The sequence below is a fragment of the Trichechus manatus genome, unplaced genomic scaffold (assembly GCF_000243295.1).
Source record: "Trichechus manatus latirostris isolate Lorelei unplaced genomic scaffold, TriManLat1.0 scaffold00035, whole genome shotgun sequence".
NCBI classification, from domain to species: Eukaryota; Metazoa; Chordata; class Mammalia; order Sirenia; family Trichechidae; genus Trichechus; species Trichechus manatus.
Window position 1 is genome coordinate 9,926,172 of NW_004443971.1, and position 16,860 is coordinate 9,943,031.

Below are 16,860 nucleotides of genomic sequence, written 5' to 3' on the forward strand. Positions count from 1 at the left end.
TATTAAAAACAAAAATCACCTGGGAGAGCTCTAATATGCCAACTTCAGTCCCCAGCCCAGAGATGGTGATTCTGAAGGATCCCTGACCTCCACGGCTGCCACAGGCCCAGAGGGCTTGACCAGCTGGGCACCAGTGTGAATACGGGAAGGTCAGGGCCAGCACCTGCTCCCTCACACTCCTGGCCGTCATCAGCTGGGATCTGCTCTGTACACAGCAGTCATCACCGCCTGCAGCCCTTCCCTTTATGGGTATGAAATCTGAGGCTCCACAGCCTGTATTTCCATCCCTTCTTCACCAGCATCTCTTCTCCCCACCCTGTCTAGTCCCGAGCAAATGTCCTGGGGCAGTGGCAGCACCAGGGGTGAACAGGAGGCCACTTACCACATTAATGAGAACCATGGTGGCTGGCTTCACTCGTGAGGAGATGGGAATGGAGAAGAGCCGGCCAAGGGTGATGAAGCCCCAGAAGAGGCTAGGGAGGTAACCAGCCACCTTGTGTCCCACAGACAGTGGTTTCTCTACTGCATAGCTGTACACAAAGGCAGAATACATCCCCTGTGGAAAGACCAGGCCCCAATGAGCACAGCTGTAGCCCAGAAGACCCTAAACCTCACAGAGGAAGCCTAGGCTGGGGCAGGTGTGGTGAGGGCTGACGGAGGGCTGGTCTTGCTCCCAGACGCTCAGTGAAGGGTAGGCTCAGAGCCAAGACCATACAGGCCTGAGAAGAGAACAGAGCTAAGGGCCACAGCTGACCGACTGCCCCAGTGGAGGCCTAGGGGCTCCAGGGAAGTGTCTGGATCTCCCTGGGGGGCCGGGCAGGCACTGCTCCCCCCTTCAACCACAGCAGAGCTCTACTACGTGTCTTATTTATGAGGATTCCTCAGATTTTTTGTTGAAGGGTGCCACAGCTTAAAAAAAGAACAGAAAAAAGAAGGTGTGCACAAGCATCTCATTTTATAGATGAGAGAGCAGAGAGAAGTGACTTGTCCAAGGTCACACTGGGAACTGGAAGTCAACCAGCTCTGTCACGAGCACTTTCCACAGGGCCACCAAAGTTTCTTAGGTCCCCCCCACTGGACCCCCCACGCAATCCATTCATCCATCAACTGTTCAAAACTGTGCTCATCTAACCCTAAAGAGGTTTCCGAGAAAGGTAGGGTAGAGTATTACAGAGGTCACTAGAAGGATGAATTGTTGTTGGTAGGTGCCGTTGAGTCCATAGCTGGGCACAAATCCTGCCTGGGGCTTGTTCCAACATTGGCTTGAGAAGCCTGGGCTTGTAATCTATTCCAGGAAGCAAACTGCCCTTGAATTTATGTGACATGACCTCTAACTAGGGGAACAGGGCCCTCCCTGCTCCTTAAAAAGAGTGAGTAGATTGTGCTTGCTAACAAACGAAATAGGCTCATATCCATGGAGTTAATGGAAATTAAACAAGCCCGCAGGACCGAGGGGCTGTGGGCGATTCTGGAGACAGGCTCCCCTAGGAGATTTCGTTAAAGCTCTGAATCAACCAAACTCCAGCTCGTCTGCAGACAGGAGCAGGTTTGCTAGGTAAGGTCTCTAGCAAACCTAGATGCCCCTCTCTTTCTCCTGCCACACCCAGACTTGAGTCCCAGGGGAGCTGGGTCCCCAGCAAGGAGGACATGGGAGGACAGGCTCACCGTCATGCCATCTGTCATGAACAGGACCAGGGCGGCTGTGATGTGGATGGCGAAGAAGGAATAAGGGGCCCCTCTGCAGTTCTTCCTCTGGCAGCAGCTGAACAGGTTCTCATGCCCTGGAGAAGACACAGGGTGGGTTCCAGCTTCTCCCCCTCCCTCGGCTTGCCCAGAGGAGTGTCTGCCATGTACTGCCTCCCACCTTCTCTAGCTGTCAGCCCCTGTCCACTCCATAGCCCTGGCAGAACCATGGCTCAGAGAGGTTAAGTAACTTGCCCAAGGTCACACAGGTGGGATTAGGCAGAATGGAGGTTGAAGCCAGCAGTCTTGCTTCCCCCTTCTCTTAGCCAGTTTGCTCTATCTCCTGCCCCATGAGACCATCCCAAAGTCAGGGCCAATGCTTTGTTCCAGCTGTTATTGCTTGTGACCTAGATTCACTCACACTAGGGGAGGGGCATTCTAGGGAAGGACTGCTCACTCCTTGAGAATTACAATCCTAAAGGACCTTGGAGGAGATCTCTTACCCCCTTGTCTTCAGATGCACCAGGGGCGTCCGTTCTCCTGTCCCCCTCCTTTGTGAGAGCACCCCCAAGGCCCAGCACATTTCCCAGAGTCAGAACACTGTGCTGGGAGCTGGTAGGTGTGTGTGCACTGTTCATGTGGGGCTGTGAGGATGAGTGCCTTAGAGCCCCACCTGGGTCTGGCTGAAGCTTTGCGGGCAGTGAGGAGGGGTCTTCCCTCTGCGGAGGCTGCGTCTCCAGGGCGAGCTCGTCTGCAGACAGGAGCAGGGGACTCCTCTGGATGCAGCAGGTCAGCAACCGCTCCTTGGACAGCAGAAGCAGCACAGCCACGGGCACTGGGAGCTGGGGGGCAGAGGGTCAGGGGAGCCTGCCCCCATCCACCCTTCCCGCCCCTGGCCCAGGGCACACACCTCCACACGTGGTACCCACACTCTGCGTCTGCACCATGCTGGAGAAGCCAGCTCTTCTGCAAGGGTGCCCACTTAAGGGCCATGTCCAGCTAATGGAGCCAGGGGAGTAGGGGCGGACTTGGTGTAATTTCTGCCCAACCTTAACCACATGCGTTTCCCTGAAAAGACAGGTACTTGTCACGTGCAGAGCTTGAGCTCCTGCCAGGCCTCTGCTGGCACAGAAGAGGTGCCAGAGACACAGAACGGTGCCGGAGTGAGGCGCCTCTGTCTGCTCCGCGCTAGGAGATGATGCAATGCGTTATAAACCAGTTTACGTTTGCTCATGACAACTCTACAAAATGTGCCGGGGGAAATTATTCCCATTTTCCAGATAGGCTACTGAGTCTCCAAGAAGTTGTCACTTATCATGACCTGTTAGAGCTGGAAGAGAGCGGAGAGATGAGGAGTGAGTGAGCCTGTGAGGAGAACCACCCTGGCAACACAGCTGACTTGGTCACCAAGCTGGGACCAGGCGTCCTGGTTCTCTGTCCAGCACTGCTCTGCCCCAGGGCCTGTCTGAGGAGGGTACGAAGGCTGTCCTCGGGCTTGGGATTTAAACTGGAAAACAGACATGGGCTTCTTTCTTTTGGAAAGTGCCTGCTTAGAAGCACTAGGCACAGGCTAGCCTGAGGTGAAGTTCACTGCTATTTACACGAAGCCAGTGAGGCTTTCCAGAAACTCCCCAGAGCAATGAGAAAGCATCTCCTGCTTCCGAGGTTGCCTGGAGAAGCCGCCAGCACCTCCCTTGGATGCGCCTGCCTGAGTCTAACCACCCTGGCTGCCAGGAAGCCTTCATCATGTGTAACCTCTGTCCTCCTGCTGTGACTCCATCCCAGATCCTTTGGCTTGGGAAAGAGAGGAAGCCCTGGAGCTGGTGCAAGCCGCCAGCTAATGGGCTCCTCAGGCTCCCAGAAGCCTACCAGGTAGAGATGGAAATCTAGAGATAGCTCGGGGGGAGCCTCCCCAAGCAGGCTGGCCCACACAGACATGTTCTCAAGTCACCGGAAAGGTGTGACCCGGCCCGCTCCTGTGTGGACACCTCCCTGTGGTAACTTTGGTGGCCTCTCTCCACACTCAAAAATCACTCAAAGTCCACTGCATTGTCCATGGAGAAATGGCTGAATTGGCAAATGTTTTGTTGTGTGTATTTTCACCACAATAGAAAATAAAATAAAAGCTGCATTGACTTGTCAAAACAAAACAAAAAGAATGCCACGCCAATGTCAATCTGTGTATAAACTGCTGGATGAGAAACTAATTTGCTCTGGAAACTTTCACCTAAAGCACAATTAAAAAAAAAAGACCACCACTCAGCCTCAGACACAGTCAGCTGGCAAAGCCACAAGTCAGCCCTGAGTGGGAGGAGTCGCAGCCTCTGCCCTCAGGGAGTCCCCCCTCCAGTGTGAAGGGGGGAAACAGGAAGCCCACACACAGAGGCCTCAAGTGGCCAACGCCAGTGGTAAAGGCCAAGAGGAAACAGCTGTTCAAGGGGTGTGATCACTCAGGCAGGCCTTCCAGGGAGCTGAGTGGAGAGCAGGGCTTTGAATTTGCATTTCCACCCCAGATACACTGAATCAGAATCTACAGTTTATTAAGATCCCCAGGTGATTCTTATGTATAATAAATTTTGAGAGCCACTGCTCTACTAGTGGAAACCCTGGTGGCGTAGTGGTTAAGAGCTACAGCTGCTAACCAAAAGGTCGGCAGTTCAAATCCACCAGGTGCTCCTTGGAAACTCTACGGAGCAGTTCTACTCTGCCCTACAGGGTCGCTATAAGTCAGAATCAACTCAATGGCAATAGGTGGGTTTTATGGCTCTACTAGTGGTTCTCAGAACTGGTCCTCAACCAGCCTGGGAACTTGGGATTTGAACCAGAATGAACTGGTCTGAGGCCTTCACAGAGGACTGGCAGGGACCATCCACACAAGATCTTTAGGATAAGGATACCATTCAGGAAGGCAAGCTCCTGTTTAAAAGTAAGCAGATGCCAGGTGGGTGTGCATGGGAGTGGGGGTGTGCCCACACGCCGGCACAGCTCCATTCTCTTCTAGGGGGGACTGTTTATTTTCAGACACAAGGCAATGGAAAAAGTCCGGAAATCCTGCAGCAAACAAAAGTCTCTCCAACTGCACCCTCTGGGGCAAGAGAGAACAGACCTCGGGCTTAGCCAGACCTTCTGGCTTCCTGGTCTCAGCCTGTTAGTACTGACAAGGCTTGGTCCTCGACAGGTACCCCTGGAAGGCACAGGCTCAACTGCATTGTTTCCAGAACAATGGATGGGCACTGGCGTAGAAGGGCAGGGGCAGGGTGGGGGTGTTTCTGAGGGCCTCCGGTGAAGATTCTGGTATCGGGAATGTGGAGTTGCAGGTGAGAAGAAAGGGTGAAGGAGCAGCGACTCGGGCAGCAGGCTGCAGGTCTGTGCTGGGAGCCAGGGGTTCCAGCCTGGCTTGGCCTTTACTAGCCCCTTATCAGCACCTTGAGCCAGGGACGGTATGACGCCCCTGCCCCTCCTCAGTGGGACCGGGTGGTCTCAGAGACTCCTTTCGGTGCTATGTGCACGCCATCACCCCGAGGCCCGGCCTCAGAAAGGTGACAAGTCTGCCTAGTGCAAAGGGGGGCTCTGAGTCAGGTGACAAGCAATGCCACGCCTCCATCCCACAGCTGGGCTAATGGCTTCCTGTGATACCCCGACCCCCAGCTCCATGCTGGGCCCAAGCCAGGAGGCCAGGACTGCTTCTGGGGTTCCCAACAGTCCATCCCAAGCCAGCAAGAGTGGGGAGCTCCCCATCTCCTCCTCTAGCCCCAAACTGGGCTGGTGTGGAGGATGCTGTCTCTGGTTGCAGAGCACCAGGCAAGGTTTCCAGCCAGAGACCAGAGGCAGTGCTGACTTGGCCGGGGAAGAAGAGTGGAGAGGGGGGTGCAGAGGGGTCCTCAGTATCTACCAGTCACAGAACAAGGTGGGGGGTCTCCTCTGCTTTGCTACACCCAGGCTGCCCAGCAGTCAGTGCCCCTCAGAGGCACTCCTGTTTATCCCCAGCTTCCTCAGGAGCCCACCTAGACAGTGGGGCCCAGAAGAAGGGCATGCAGAGCGAGGCCCCTGGAGAGGAGCCTGATATGCCCCGCAGCGGGGACTTCATCTGCCTTGGCTGAAAGAGCCGGTTTTCTCTGGAGCCTGAGGTACCTGGAAAGTTGACCCTGGTTTTCTTTATGCTAAACCTGCTCATTCCTTGAGAATCATAATCACCAAATGTCACCGCTAAAAGTCCTCGAGGGAGATCTCTTCCAAAGCCCTTAGTGTTCAGATGCACCAGGGGCGTCAGTTCTCCCGCCCCCCTCCTTCGTGGCAGCACCCCGCAAACCCCAGCATGCTTCTCCAAGCCGGAACACTGCACTGGGAGCTGGAGGTGTGTGGCACTGTCCACTAACTCCCCGCCCAGCCCTGCCCAGTGGCGCTCACATTGATCAGGGCCATGATCCAGAAGGCAGAGGACACGCGGGTCCCCGCCCCGTCCTGTGGGGGAAGCCCGGGGGGTGTCTGGTTGGTCTGAGGCAGGACGTCAGGATGGTGCTGGCCCAGGACCCGGTGGGCGTGGAACAGGTGACTGCCGGAGGTGGTGTTGGCTGTGCCGTTGGCAGGTGAGCAGTCAGCCTCAGAGAGGAAGGGGTCGGCGATCAGGGGGCTCAGCAGAGCTCCGAAACCCACAAAGAAATGGAGCACCTGGGGAGGAGGAGAACGGGACGGGGTCAGGGGGTGGCTCAGCCTCAGGCCAAGGAAGCCGTGGCCTGGCCTTCTGCCCAGAGTGCCTGCAGCGTGCCACCCGCAGCCTGGGGCCCTGTCCTAGGCGCTGCCTGGACCCCGGGGTGGGGGGAGTAGTGGAAGGTGGCAGCAGGACAGGCCCTCCTCACTGCCCAGGAGGGAAGCTTCTCTCTCAACTGTCCTCTTGGCTGGGATATCTTTGGTGACAGTGACCTCCCTCCCTCTCTCTCTTTTTTCCCAAAACTCAACCCCCAACTAAGGAGCCCTGGTGGCACAATGCTTAAGCTAACTGAAAGGTTTGCAGTTCGAACCCATCCAGCGGCTCCACGGGAGGCCTGGCAATCTGCTCCCTTAAAGCTTACAGCCAGAAAACTTTATGTGGCAGCTCTACTCTGTCACATGGGGTCGCTATGAGTTGAAAACTGACTCGATGGCACCCAACAACAACAACAAACTCCCACCTGGGGGCTGCTCCCTTAGCATCCACCAGCTAACACCCAGACAGAAAGGAGGCATAAGGGGAACGGCTCGACTGGAATCCTGAGCGCCTGGGAGGAGGAAAGAAAACGGCAATTCCTCCACGCACCCTTTTTACGGTTCACAGAGAACCTTCTCTCATTGGCACTTAGACTCCTGTGACAATCCTGCAAGGCAGGCAGGGATCATGGCCTTGCTTTAGTGATGGAGACCAAAGTCCAGAGATATGGCATGGCTGCCCAGCATGGCACAGCTGCTAAGTGGTAACGCTGGGCTGAGGCCCTGTGCTCTTCTGAGTCACCACCCTGGCCCAGAAAAAGGATGTCTGGGTCTGGGGAGAGGGTCAGAAGTTGGGGTGCAAAGAAAAGAGAGGTGAAGAGGGACTAGGGCTGAGGAGCCCACTCCCCTATGCTCTTCTACCCCCGCCCCGCTGCTGCTGGCTGGTCTCACCTGGAGGAAGACAGCCGAGTCCTTCTGGTAGATCCTCACCAGCTGCATGTTGGCCACCGTGTCGATGCAGCCCATGGCCAGGCCCGCCAGCGCCATGACCAAGGCCAGCACCTTCACGTCGCGGCATAAGGGGATGACGGCAAACACTAGCGAGATGGCCAGAGAAGAGGTGAAGAGGGCCCATAGCGACTGGGCCAGCCTGCAGACGGGGAGGTGTGAGTCAGTGGTGGGGAACCCCAGAGCCCTTCAGACGAAGAACCCCCACCTCCTCCTCCATTCACTGGACCTCAGGAGCCAAGGTGTCTCCCCCACCCTCTGGCAAGAAGGGAGAGGGAGCAGTGGAAGAAATGGGTCACGGAGGGGAAATGGGGTTATTTCTCAAGGGGTGGAGTCCCTGGGTAATGCAAACAGTTAATGTGCTCAGCCACTAACCAAAAGATTGGGGGTTCAAGCCCACCCAGAGGCACCTTGGAAGAAAAGCCTGACGATCTACTTCTGAAAAATCAGCCATTGAAAACCCTATGGAGCACAGTTCTACTCTGTACACATGGGTTGTCCTGAATCAGACTTGACTCCACAGCAACCAGTTTTTATGGATCTTGGGCAAGTTGGTTCATTTCTCTAAGTCTCTCATCTGTAATGGGAGGTAAGGATGCCCGCCTCGGCGCTGTTGTAAGGATGCAGACACAGTGTGTAAGTACTATTACTTACAAACAAATAAAAGCAAAGATAACTCCTGTCCCTCCCAGAGATGGTGTGAGGGGAGGCTGTTCTGAGCTCCTCAAGGGGGCTGTGCTAGAAGCATGAAACTTGCAGGGGGACCTGGGCTGAAACCTGAACCACCAGATCCCTGAGCTGAACGCTTCCTCTTACCCAGAGGAGAGGTTCTGGGCTGAAACCCGAACCCCCAGATCCCCGAGTTGAGCGCTTCCTTTTGCCCAGAGGAGAGGTTCTGGGCTGTGGTGTGTCCCCTCCACACAGAAATGGTGATACTGCCAGTCCCCTTCACAGGCAGCAGGGCTGACCCACAGCAACCAAAGCCCACAGCTGAGGGATTTGGGAATTTGGTGACGTTTGCAGTGGGCAGAGGTGTTGGGCTCTGTGCTTGGTAAGTGTCCGAAGGCCCTGCGCCCATCCCCACTGAGAGGTGTCCGAGTGGTGACCCTGATGACCTTCACCTCTCTTCAGACAACAGAAGACTAGGTGGAGGGGCCCATAAGCAGGCAGGCTGAGGGAGTTTCCCATAAGTGAATGCATGAAGGAGTGAATGAATGAGTGGGGTGTCTAAGGCTCTGTCAAGGTCTTTTTGGGACACCCTGCCCAATATGCCAGACTCTCAGGGAAAGGACTAAAGACTTATATCTGCTGGGATGTCTGAAAAGGTAATGCAGGAGAGGAAAGGACATGGACAGCAAGAAGGTTCTGGAAGGGAGAGGTTGTAGAGGAACTTTCTCATCAAAAACTAGAAAGCTCACAGCCAGTCTCCAATCTGGCTGCTGGACTTTGAGAGGCGGAGGTGGGGGTAGCGTGGCCAAGACAACCTCTCTTAGTTTCCAGCACACTGAGGAAAAGGGGGCCCCCCAGCTGCCCCCCAGGCTCCGACTTTTCCTGGCCACCCTGCCTCTGATCACCTTGGCTCTCCACAGTCTCATTTTGCCCCACTGGACCCTTATCACGCCGTCTCTGCTGATAGGAGCAGTTCGTTATTTTCTCTTTGCTGGTTTCCAGGCTGATCTGATGCGGAGGTTGTTGATCATGACCCCTGCCTGTTGCCAGCTCAGGATTCCAAGCGCACGTGTGCGAGCATGCGTGCGTGCGTGTGTATGGGTGTGAGAGGGGGGCGGGGGCTCACTTCAAGGCCAACCTTCAGGAGGAGAATGAGGGAGGGTTGCGTGGTGAGGAGGTCCCTCCCGCTCTCCTGTGTCCTGGCTCTGACAGCCCACAGTGCTGACCGCCGGGGCCATGTCACAGCCTGCCACAGATGGCACTGTGGTTTCACGTGTTTCTGCTTCCGCAATGTGGCAGCTGTGTCTCATTTTCCTCCTTCCTCGCACCCGTGCACACTATAGGTTGATAAAGTGATAGACCTCTCGTAACAGCTCTCTTTCCCTTTTCCTCCCCTGGACAAGGCTTCCCACACTCTGTGCAGGCAGCTTCCTGGAGGCCCGACTTCAGGGATGACAAGAGGGTCCCCTAGCTGCACCCTCAAATAGTCCCCCATTGACCCTGGCACACAGGGCACGGCATCCACCTCACTCACCTCTCTGTGATAAAGCACACAGGCTTCAACCCCAGGGCATGTACTCTTTTCAAGAATGAGCACATTAGCATTATTGCCCTGAAAAACTTGGATTAAAATGGTTAATCCCATAGTGACATCCTGAGGGAAGGGGGCCTGGGATCAGCAAACTGAGTAAGCTGACATGTGCATACTCGGGGAAGGACATGAAGATGATGCTAACATTTGTTTGCAGTTTCAGAATATTCAGTACACGTGACGACCCTGGCCACTTGCAGGCCCCGTCCCCAATGCTCGCCCCCTCCCTGCTGGCCCTGAGGTAGCCTTTGTAATTAGGCCCATTCCACCCACAAGTAAACCGAGGCTGAACTCAAACCCCGGTCCTCTGACTTTCTATTTCCTACGCCATGCTGCTTTCCACGTGCACAATGGGGGAACATGGGTGTGAGAGAGGACGGCCACCAGCGAGCACGAGGTGAGGTTCTGCAGAGCCTTGAATGGCAGGATTAGCAGCGATGGAGAGCAGCTGTAGTCTCTAGACCATGTGACCCCACGGTCCTTCTGCTGGGGCTGCTGGAGCTCCAGATGCTTATATCATAACTGCTGGCTCCACTGCTGACTTCTGAAGGCCTGTGCTGCGCCCTTTCACTGTGGAACCCCCACGCCTGGCTCAGGGTTACTGGATGTTGCTGTCATGGTTGTTGGGTGCCATCAATTCTGACTCATAGCGACCCTACAGGACAGAGTACAACTGCCCCGTAGGGTTTCCAAGTCTGAACTCTTTTTGGAAGCAGACTGCCGCATCTTTTCTCCCACGGAGTGGCTGGTGGGTTCGAACCACCAACCTCTCAGTTAGCAGCCGAGAGTTTTAACACCTGCGTCACCAGGCCTCCTTCTGGCTGTTGCTAGTGAAATGAAAACAGTGCTTGAGAAAGGCTGGTCGTATCAGCCCACACAGGATGGCCTGGAGACTGTTAGGAGGCTGAGATAGGAGTTTTAGGAGATTGTCTGATGGGGGTGACAGAGAGAGAGAGGGATACACACACGGAGAGACAGACGCAGAGAGAGACAGAATAAAGCAGGGTCGGGTTGCCAGGAAGGCAGCAGGAGACCCAGCAGTGAAGGGAGGAACTGGGGAAGAGGTGGGGCAGCCCGGGTGTGGGGGTGAGGCCACCCAGTCCTGGCCTCTCCTCTATCCCACGTGTACCTTCTCACCTTGTCATTCTTGAGGACACCAGATGCCCACAGGGGGCTTTTTTTTCCCCCAGACCTAGGGACAGGCAGGAGGAAGGGATCAAGAGGGAGTCTGGGTGGAAAAGAGGCTGGAGGGAAACCAGGCCTGGGAAATCCCCTCCTTACGTCTCTTGCCAACTCCTGGGCTGTGATTTGAGCTTGGTGCTGCCAGCTGGGGCTGGAGAGGGCTGAGCCCACATTGGGCCTGGGGTTCTTGGGCATCAGGGGCATACAGACCTGCTGCAAATAATGGGGACAGCTGCACCACAGGAAACCCTTGTTTTTGGATCCCAGGCTGCCTACCCTCCTAACTGCTTCATCAGGACCATGCCCGGATATTCCAAAAATTAGCCCAAACAAATTTCTTTATAATGGTATATTGTGGACAGGCAAAACCAAGTCCCAGTTATATCACTGAGCCAGAATGAAATAAATGTATTGCCTGTTCTAAATGGCCTGGTCAACAGCCCCCTCCAGGAATGCCGGTCGTTGAAAATTATGGAATAATAATGTCAAAACAACTTTGGCAGCGTGGGCGTAGTGGGGTTGGTAAGCAGAAGACTGGGTTCTAGGCCCACCTCTGCCACTTCCCAGCTATGTGGCTTGGGGCAAATACCTTCGTCTTAGCTCCTCTGGGCCTCAATTTTCTCCACTATAAAATGGGAATAATAAGATCTGCCTCCTGAGGCTGCCGTGGGGACTCAGGTCAGGTTACATTTGTTCTTCCTTTGCTGGTTTCCTGGGATCCTCCCCAGCCACCGGCAGCCCCCATCCCCAACACTCACTCCCTTCCCGCTGGCCCTGAGCTTCCCTAAAAAACACTGCAGGGCCCAGGGTACCATGCTCAGCGGGGGCCAGGGGTGGGGGGAGGGGGAAGGCCAGCACCAGCTCCTGGATTTTCCCCCAGGCCCTGCCCCTATTCCTGCTGCAGCTCCCTCTGGGTAACCCCAGGAGGCTGGTGCAGGGGCTGTTAGAAGGAGGTACTACTGCCTGCCCTGCCCCCCCTAACCCCGTCCCAGCTAAAAAGTGGCAGCAAGTCCTGCAACTCTCACCTCAATATAAGCTTGAAATGTGTGCATCACTCCGAAAAGAAACCCTGTACCCGTTAGCCATCACTCCCCATTACTCCCACACCCCACCCCAGCCCTAAACAACCACTAGTCTACTTTCTGCATCTATAGATTTGCCTATTCTGGACATCTTATACCAATGGAATCAGATAATATGTGACCTTTTGTGGTGTCTTTCACTTAGCATGTTTTCGAAGTTCATGTTGTAGCATATATCAGCACTTCATTCCTTTTTATGAATGAGTAATATTCCATTGTCTGGATCTACCCCATTTTGTTTACCCATTCATCTGCTGATGGCCATTTGGGCTGTTTTCACTTTCCGGCTATTAGGAATAATGCTTCTGTGAATGTTTGTGTACAGGTTATTGTGTGGACATGTTTTCCGTTCTTGGGTGGAATTGTTGGGTCATATGATTAACTCCAAGGAGTCCTGGTAGCACAGTGGTTAAAGGGCTTGGCTGCTAACTGAAAGGTTTGTGGTTCGAACCCACCAGCCACCTCAGGGGAGAAAGATGTGGCAACCTGCTCTCATAAAACAGCCTTGGAAACCCTATAGGACAGTTCTACTCTGTCCTATAGTGTCGCTATGAGTTGGAATCAACTCAACGGCAGTGGGCTTGGGTTTTTGGTAACTCTATGTTGAGACGGATTTGTAAAGCAAGGACCATGAATGGTGCGGGTACCTAGGAGGCTGTTGGTACAGGTTTGCTGTGTGCTAAAGGGCCGACAAGCTGCTGGAAGGAGACCAGAGACCTTCTTCTTCTTCTCTTTTAGGGTTGTCAGATAAAGTACAGGATACTCACCAGTTCAGCCTGAACCCCAGACAAACAACAAATGATTTGTTTAGCACAAATATGTCCTATGCAATATTTGGGATACACTTATACAAAAAAAAAACACCACCCGCTACCCAGCAGAAGCTTTCTCGCTGGGGAGACCAACCAGAGCCCAGCTCAGGACAGAATTGCATTTGTGTCACGTGCTGGCAACTGCAGGGCATCAGTGGGCCACCAGGTCAGTGCTCAGGAGGACTGCGGGAGCAGAGCCCCCTGCCAGGAGAGTGGCTTGGGAAACAGTGTGAGGGAGACTGGATTTGATGCAATGAACAGAGGGAGTCACAGCTGGGGCTGGGGCAGGGCAGGACTTGCAGGCTGATAAGAATTTGAGAAAAAAGAAAGGTTGAGCAGGAGATTGTGAATGGGGCAAAGAGAGGAAGAACCCAACAAGCTTTCAGTGCAGAGAGTAGCTGCCGGGGAAAGGCCCAGGAGAGGCTAGGAGAAGACTGTGGAAGATCTGAAAGCCCTTTATCTACCCTGATGCCTCTGAGATAACGGGGTCTCCCAGCTGCCTGAGTGGTTAGACAGGTCCCCAGTATACCAGGAAAAAAACTAACCTCTTCTCTAAATACCACCTCCCCTTTCCAGTCTGACAAAGCACATACTTATACACCTTGCCAACCAGGTGGCTTTTGTTTTTTCTCTTCTAATTTTCCTGCTTGTGGTAAGCAAGGTTTTTCTAAGGAAGGTCTAGTTCAAATTCTTCGTAGCCTAATTGCACCCCTTTCCTTCTTGGCCTGCATGTGGTGACCTCCTTCAAGGTCTCTGTATAAGCTAGAAGACCCAGAGCCAAATACAGAGCGTGAAAGAGAGAGAGACAGACAGACAAAAGGAGAAAGAAGGCTGGGGCTACCCTGAGCAGAGGGCTCAAATCCTCCCCTGTACCCATCCTAACATGCGATGCTCTTGGTAGGATTTCTCCCCGCACAGTCCCTCCAAGGCCTGTCCCTATGGTGGCGTTCAGAAGCTCCTGTCAGCCTGGGGGCTCATCTGGGTCAGGCAGTAGGCAGGGCCCGAGCAGGAACCCGAGGGAAAGAGGCAGGCCCCACTCTCCTCTCTGGTGTGCCATCCTGCACTCCCCGCAACTCCTCCGCAACAGCTGTCCTGCGCAGATTTGTTAAACCAATCCCCCACTCACAAGTACCAGCCTAGCTCACGCTAGCGAGTAATCACTTAAGCTGAAAATCACTTCCAGGGGTATTAGCATTTGAACTGAGAAGTGATGAGGCCCCAAGGAACCAGGCTTTAGAGGCCGGTTTTAGTGCTGAGGGAGGTTCTGTTTGTTTGGGGGGATTAGGATGGGCTTCTCAGCACTAGCTAGGTAGTAGTGGACTCTGTCCACACAAAAGGCCCCCTCCGTGGGATCCCTCCATTTCCACTGCAAGTCTGCTTTGCTTTTAACCAAAGGAAACCGTTCTTTATGGCATTTTGCTTTGCGAGTGGGGGATGGAGGTTCAGAATTTAAACCTGAACCACTGCTAGGACCTAGGGGGCCTCTGATCCCAGCAGGAAGCCCCAGAGGCCCACAGTGTCCTTCCCAGGAGTGTGGAAACTCAGGGATACTCATCCCAGGCCTGTGTCTGATCTGCAGAGCTGAAGCTGACTATAAAGCGAGAAGCATTTCCAAAGTATCTGGTTCTAGAGACAAATACCTAGGTACAAATGTAAGCTAGGCTTCTTAACAGCTGGGCAATCCCTCCGTGCCTCAGTTTCCTTATGCATAAAGTGGAGATAATAGTACTCTTTGACAGGGTTGTTCTTCAGCTTAAATGAGTAGATACATGCAAAGCACTAAGAACAATGGCCAGCAGAGTCCGTGCTCAATCGAGTTAGTATCGTTACCGCTGTCATCTTTCTTTCTGAGAGCCAGCTTCCTCTTGCTGGGCCTCTCCACTGCTGGTGCAGAGCCCCCCGTTGAGTAAGGAACCCCTCGGAAGTAATAAGCTAGAGAGGAAGATGGGTGTGCATCTCTGCCGCCTTCGCAAAACCAGGCTCACCAACCTGCCATTTCCAATTATCCTCATTTCCCATCCTGTTCTTTGCACTACACATATTCCTAAAAAGTTCCGGGTAAGGGAGTTTGTAAGTCAAAATACTTTAGGGGGGAAATAGCACCCTGATATTTAGAGATACTTATCTTCATTTCTAATTAAGCCTCTAGGCAAAATGGATCTTGAGCTTAAGATCTTCCGAATCCCCCTACAAAATTCACAAAAATCCTGTGCCAAACCCACAAAAACATGAGTGCACACAAGGCTATTTGCTATTTAAGAGAATTCTACTTATAAGATGGTTTGGTAATGGGAAAAGCACCCCCTAATGAGTATTGTTTTGTAAATTTGGGTGGCCTAAGGTGGGGTCCCTCTGTATGGACACCTGTGTTCCTCTCCACCTGCACTGACAAGGTGGAGTGGAAAATCCACTCTCATGGAGACTGTGAAGGAGCCCTGGTGGCGCAGTGGTTAAGTGCCCAGCTGCTAACCTCAAGGTCAGCGGTTGGAATCCACCAGCTGCACCACTGGAGAAAGATGTGGCAGTCTGCTTCCGTAAAGATTATAGCCTTGGAAACCCTATGGGGCGGTTCTACTCTGCCCTCTAGGGTCTCTGTGAGTCAGGATCGACTTGATGGCAACAGGATGGAGAGTGGGAGTGACAGCTCAGGGGCAGTTCTGGCCTGCGGCTTGGCCCAGAATTGTCCCTCCAGACATTTCTCGGGATAGCCCAGCTGTGGTTTCTTCCTAAGGCCCTCTGCTTGCGTTAGTCCACGCAATCCAGGAAACCACTTGGCCAGGAGCTGGGACTAGAGAATTCAGTGCACCAGCCTCTGGCTTGCACGTCATCTATTCCCCCACTCTGGGTCTCTGTTTTCCCATCTGCACTGGGAGACTGAATCCTGCTGCTTTTCCAAAAAGGCTGTGGAGGAGGATGGAGGAGGAGAGATGAGGCCTGTGAAAATGCCTTCTCCAAGGCTGCCCTGTCCAATGCGACTGAGGCTCTAGAATGGTATGCAAAGGGGTATCTCTGGGGGCCATGCCAGAGAGAAGTAACATCAGCAGGGAGCAGGAGGGACACCTGGGATGGAGGGTCACCTTACAGAGCCCTGGGTGAGACACCTGTGCCTCCCAAACCTGGCCCTAGCAGCGAGGTCCTGCGCGTCTCAGAGGTGGAAGGGCTCTGCCTCCTGGGCAGTGGTCCATGCAGGAAGGGTGTCCTGGTGAGCCAGGACCACACAGGACCCACCAACTCCATGGCCACCCGGGCAAGGGACAGCCTGTGACAGCTGACCTGGAGCTTGTTACCTGGGTGGAGCCCCCGCCCAGCAGCTCTGTCAAGCCGCAGGCCAGCTCTGGCACCCAGCACTGCCACTGGGGTGACACTCCCACTCGCCTTCCGCTTCACTTCCAATTCCGCCCCTGGCAGCAGGGGCCACTACCAAACCTCAGACCCGCTGTGCGAGAGAGGCCCCCACCTCCGCAAACTCCATCGCTCCCTCTCTCCCAGAGGCGAGGGGTGGGAGAAGCGGGCTGAGAACTGGTTTCACCCTCTCTCAGGGGTGAGAGAAGGAAAATAAATAATCCAGAAGTCACCTTCAGTCTCAGGAGTTTTCCGGGGAGAGCTGGGGTGGGGGAGGGAGGCAGGCCTTCGGCTAAGGCGGCGGAAGAGGGTCAGAGCCGGGAGGGGTGGTCACCGGGCCAGTAGGCAGAGGCGACTGGCAGCCCCGCTGGGACTAGCGCGGCGGCGGGAAAGGAAGGGTCCGTGCCGCGGTGCCGAGGGGCGGCAGGAGAGGCGGCAAGGGAGCTGGGGGCTGCGGGGCGGGGGCACGCAGGCCGGCACTCACGTCCTTTTGAAGACGCCCCCGAGGGCGCTGCCCAACAGGAGGCAGAGCTGCTGCGAGAAGAAGACCCAGGAGATCTGGGGCAGCGAGCTGTGCGTCTGGCAGCGCAGGTCCAGCAGCGTGGGCCCCAGGAAGCCGATGCACAGGCCGAAGCTGAAGAAGACGCTCCAGTAGGTGAGCGTGGGCTGCAGGTTGCAGCGGAGCAGTCCCAACACGCGGCCGTCGCAGCCCATGGCCCCTACTCCCGGGCTCGCGGCTGCTGGCTCCGAGCGAGCGCGGCTGCCCGAGTGCCGCGCCGCCCGCGGGAAGCCGGCGGGGCTGGGGAGG

The 16,860-nt window shown here is 54.7% G+C and overlaps 1 protein-coding gene across 3 annotated transcripts in view; it reads right to left on the reverse strand.

The window, feature by feature from the left end:
- MFSD4A (major facilitator superfamily domain containing 4A) overlaps positions 1 to 16,853 on the reverse strand; it is a 39,252-nt gene extending 22,399 nt beyond the window's left edge. The window contains exons 1-6 of one of the 3 annotated variants that reach the window (XM_004375224.2): positions 16,537 to 16,766; positions 7,318 to 7,516; positions 6,091 to 6,351; positions 2,357 to 2,525; positions 1,666 to 1,781; positions 383 to 556 (exon numbers count right to left, since the gene is read on the reverse strand). In XM_004375224.2, coding sequence (XP_004375281.1) covers positions 383 to 556; positions 1,666 to 1,781; positions 2,357 to 2,525; positions 6,091 to 6,351; positions 7,318 to 7,516; positions 16,537 to 16,766 — 1,149 coding nt within the window. Of the gene's footprint in view, positions 1 to 382; positions 557 to 1,665; positions 1,782 to 2,356; positions 2,526 to 6,090; positions 6,352 to 7,317; positions 7,517 to 16,536 lie in introns of all 3 variants that reach the window. The other 2 variants (XM_004375225.1, XM_004375226.1) reach the window with 2 other exon arrangements.
- Between the last annotated feature and the right edge of the window lie 7 nt (positions 16,854 to 16,860).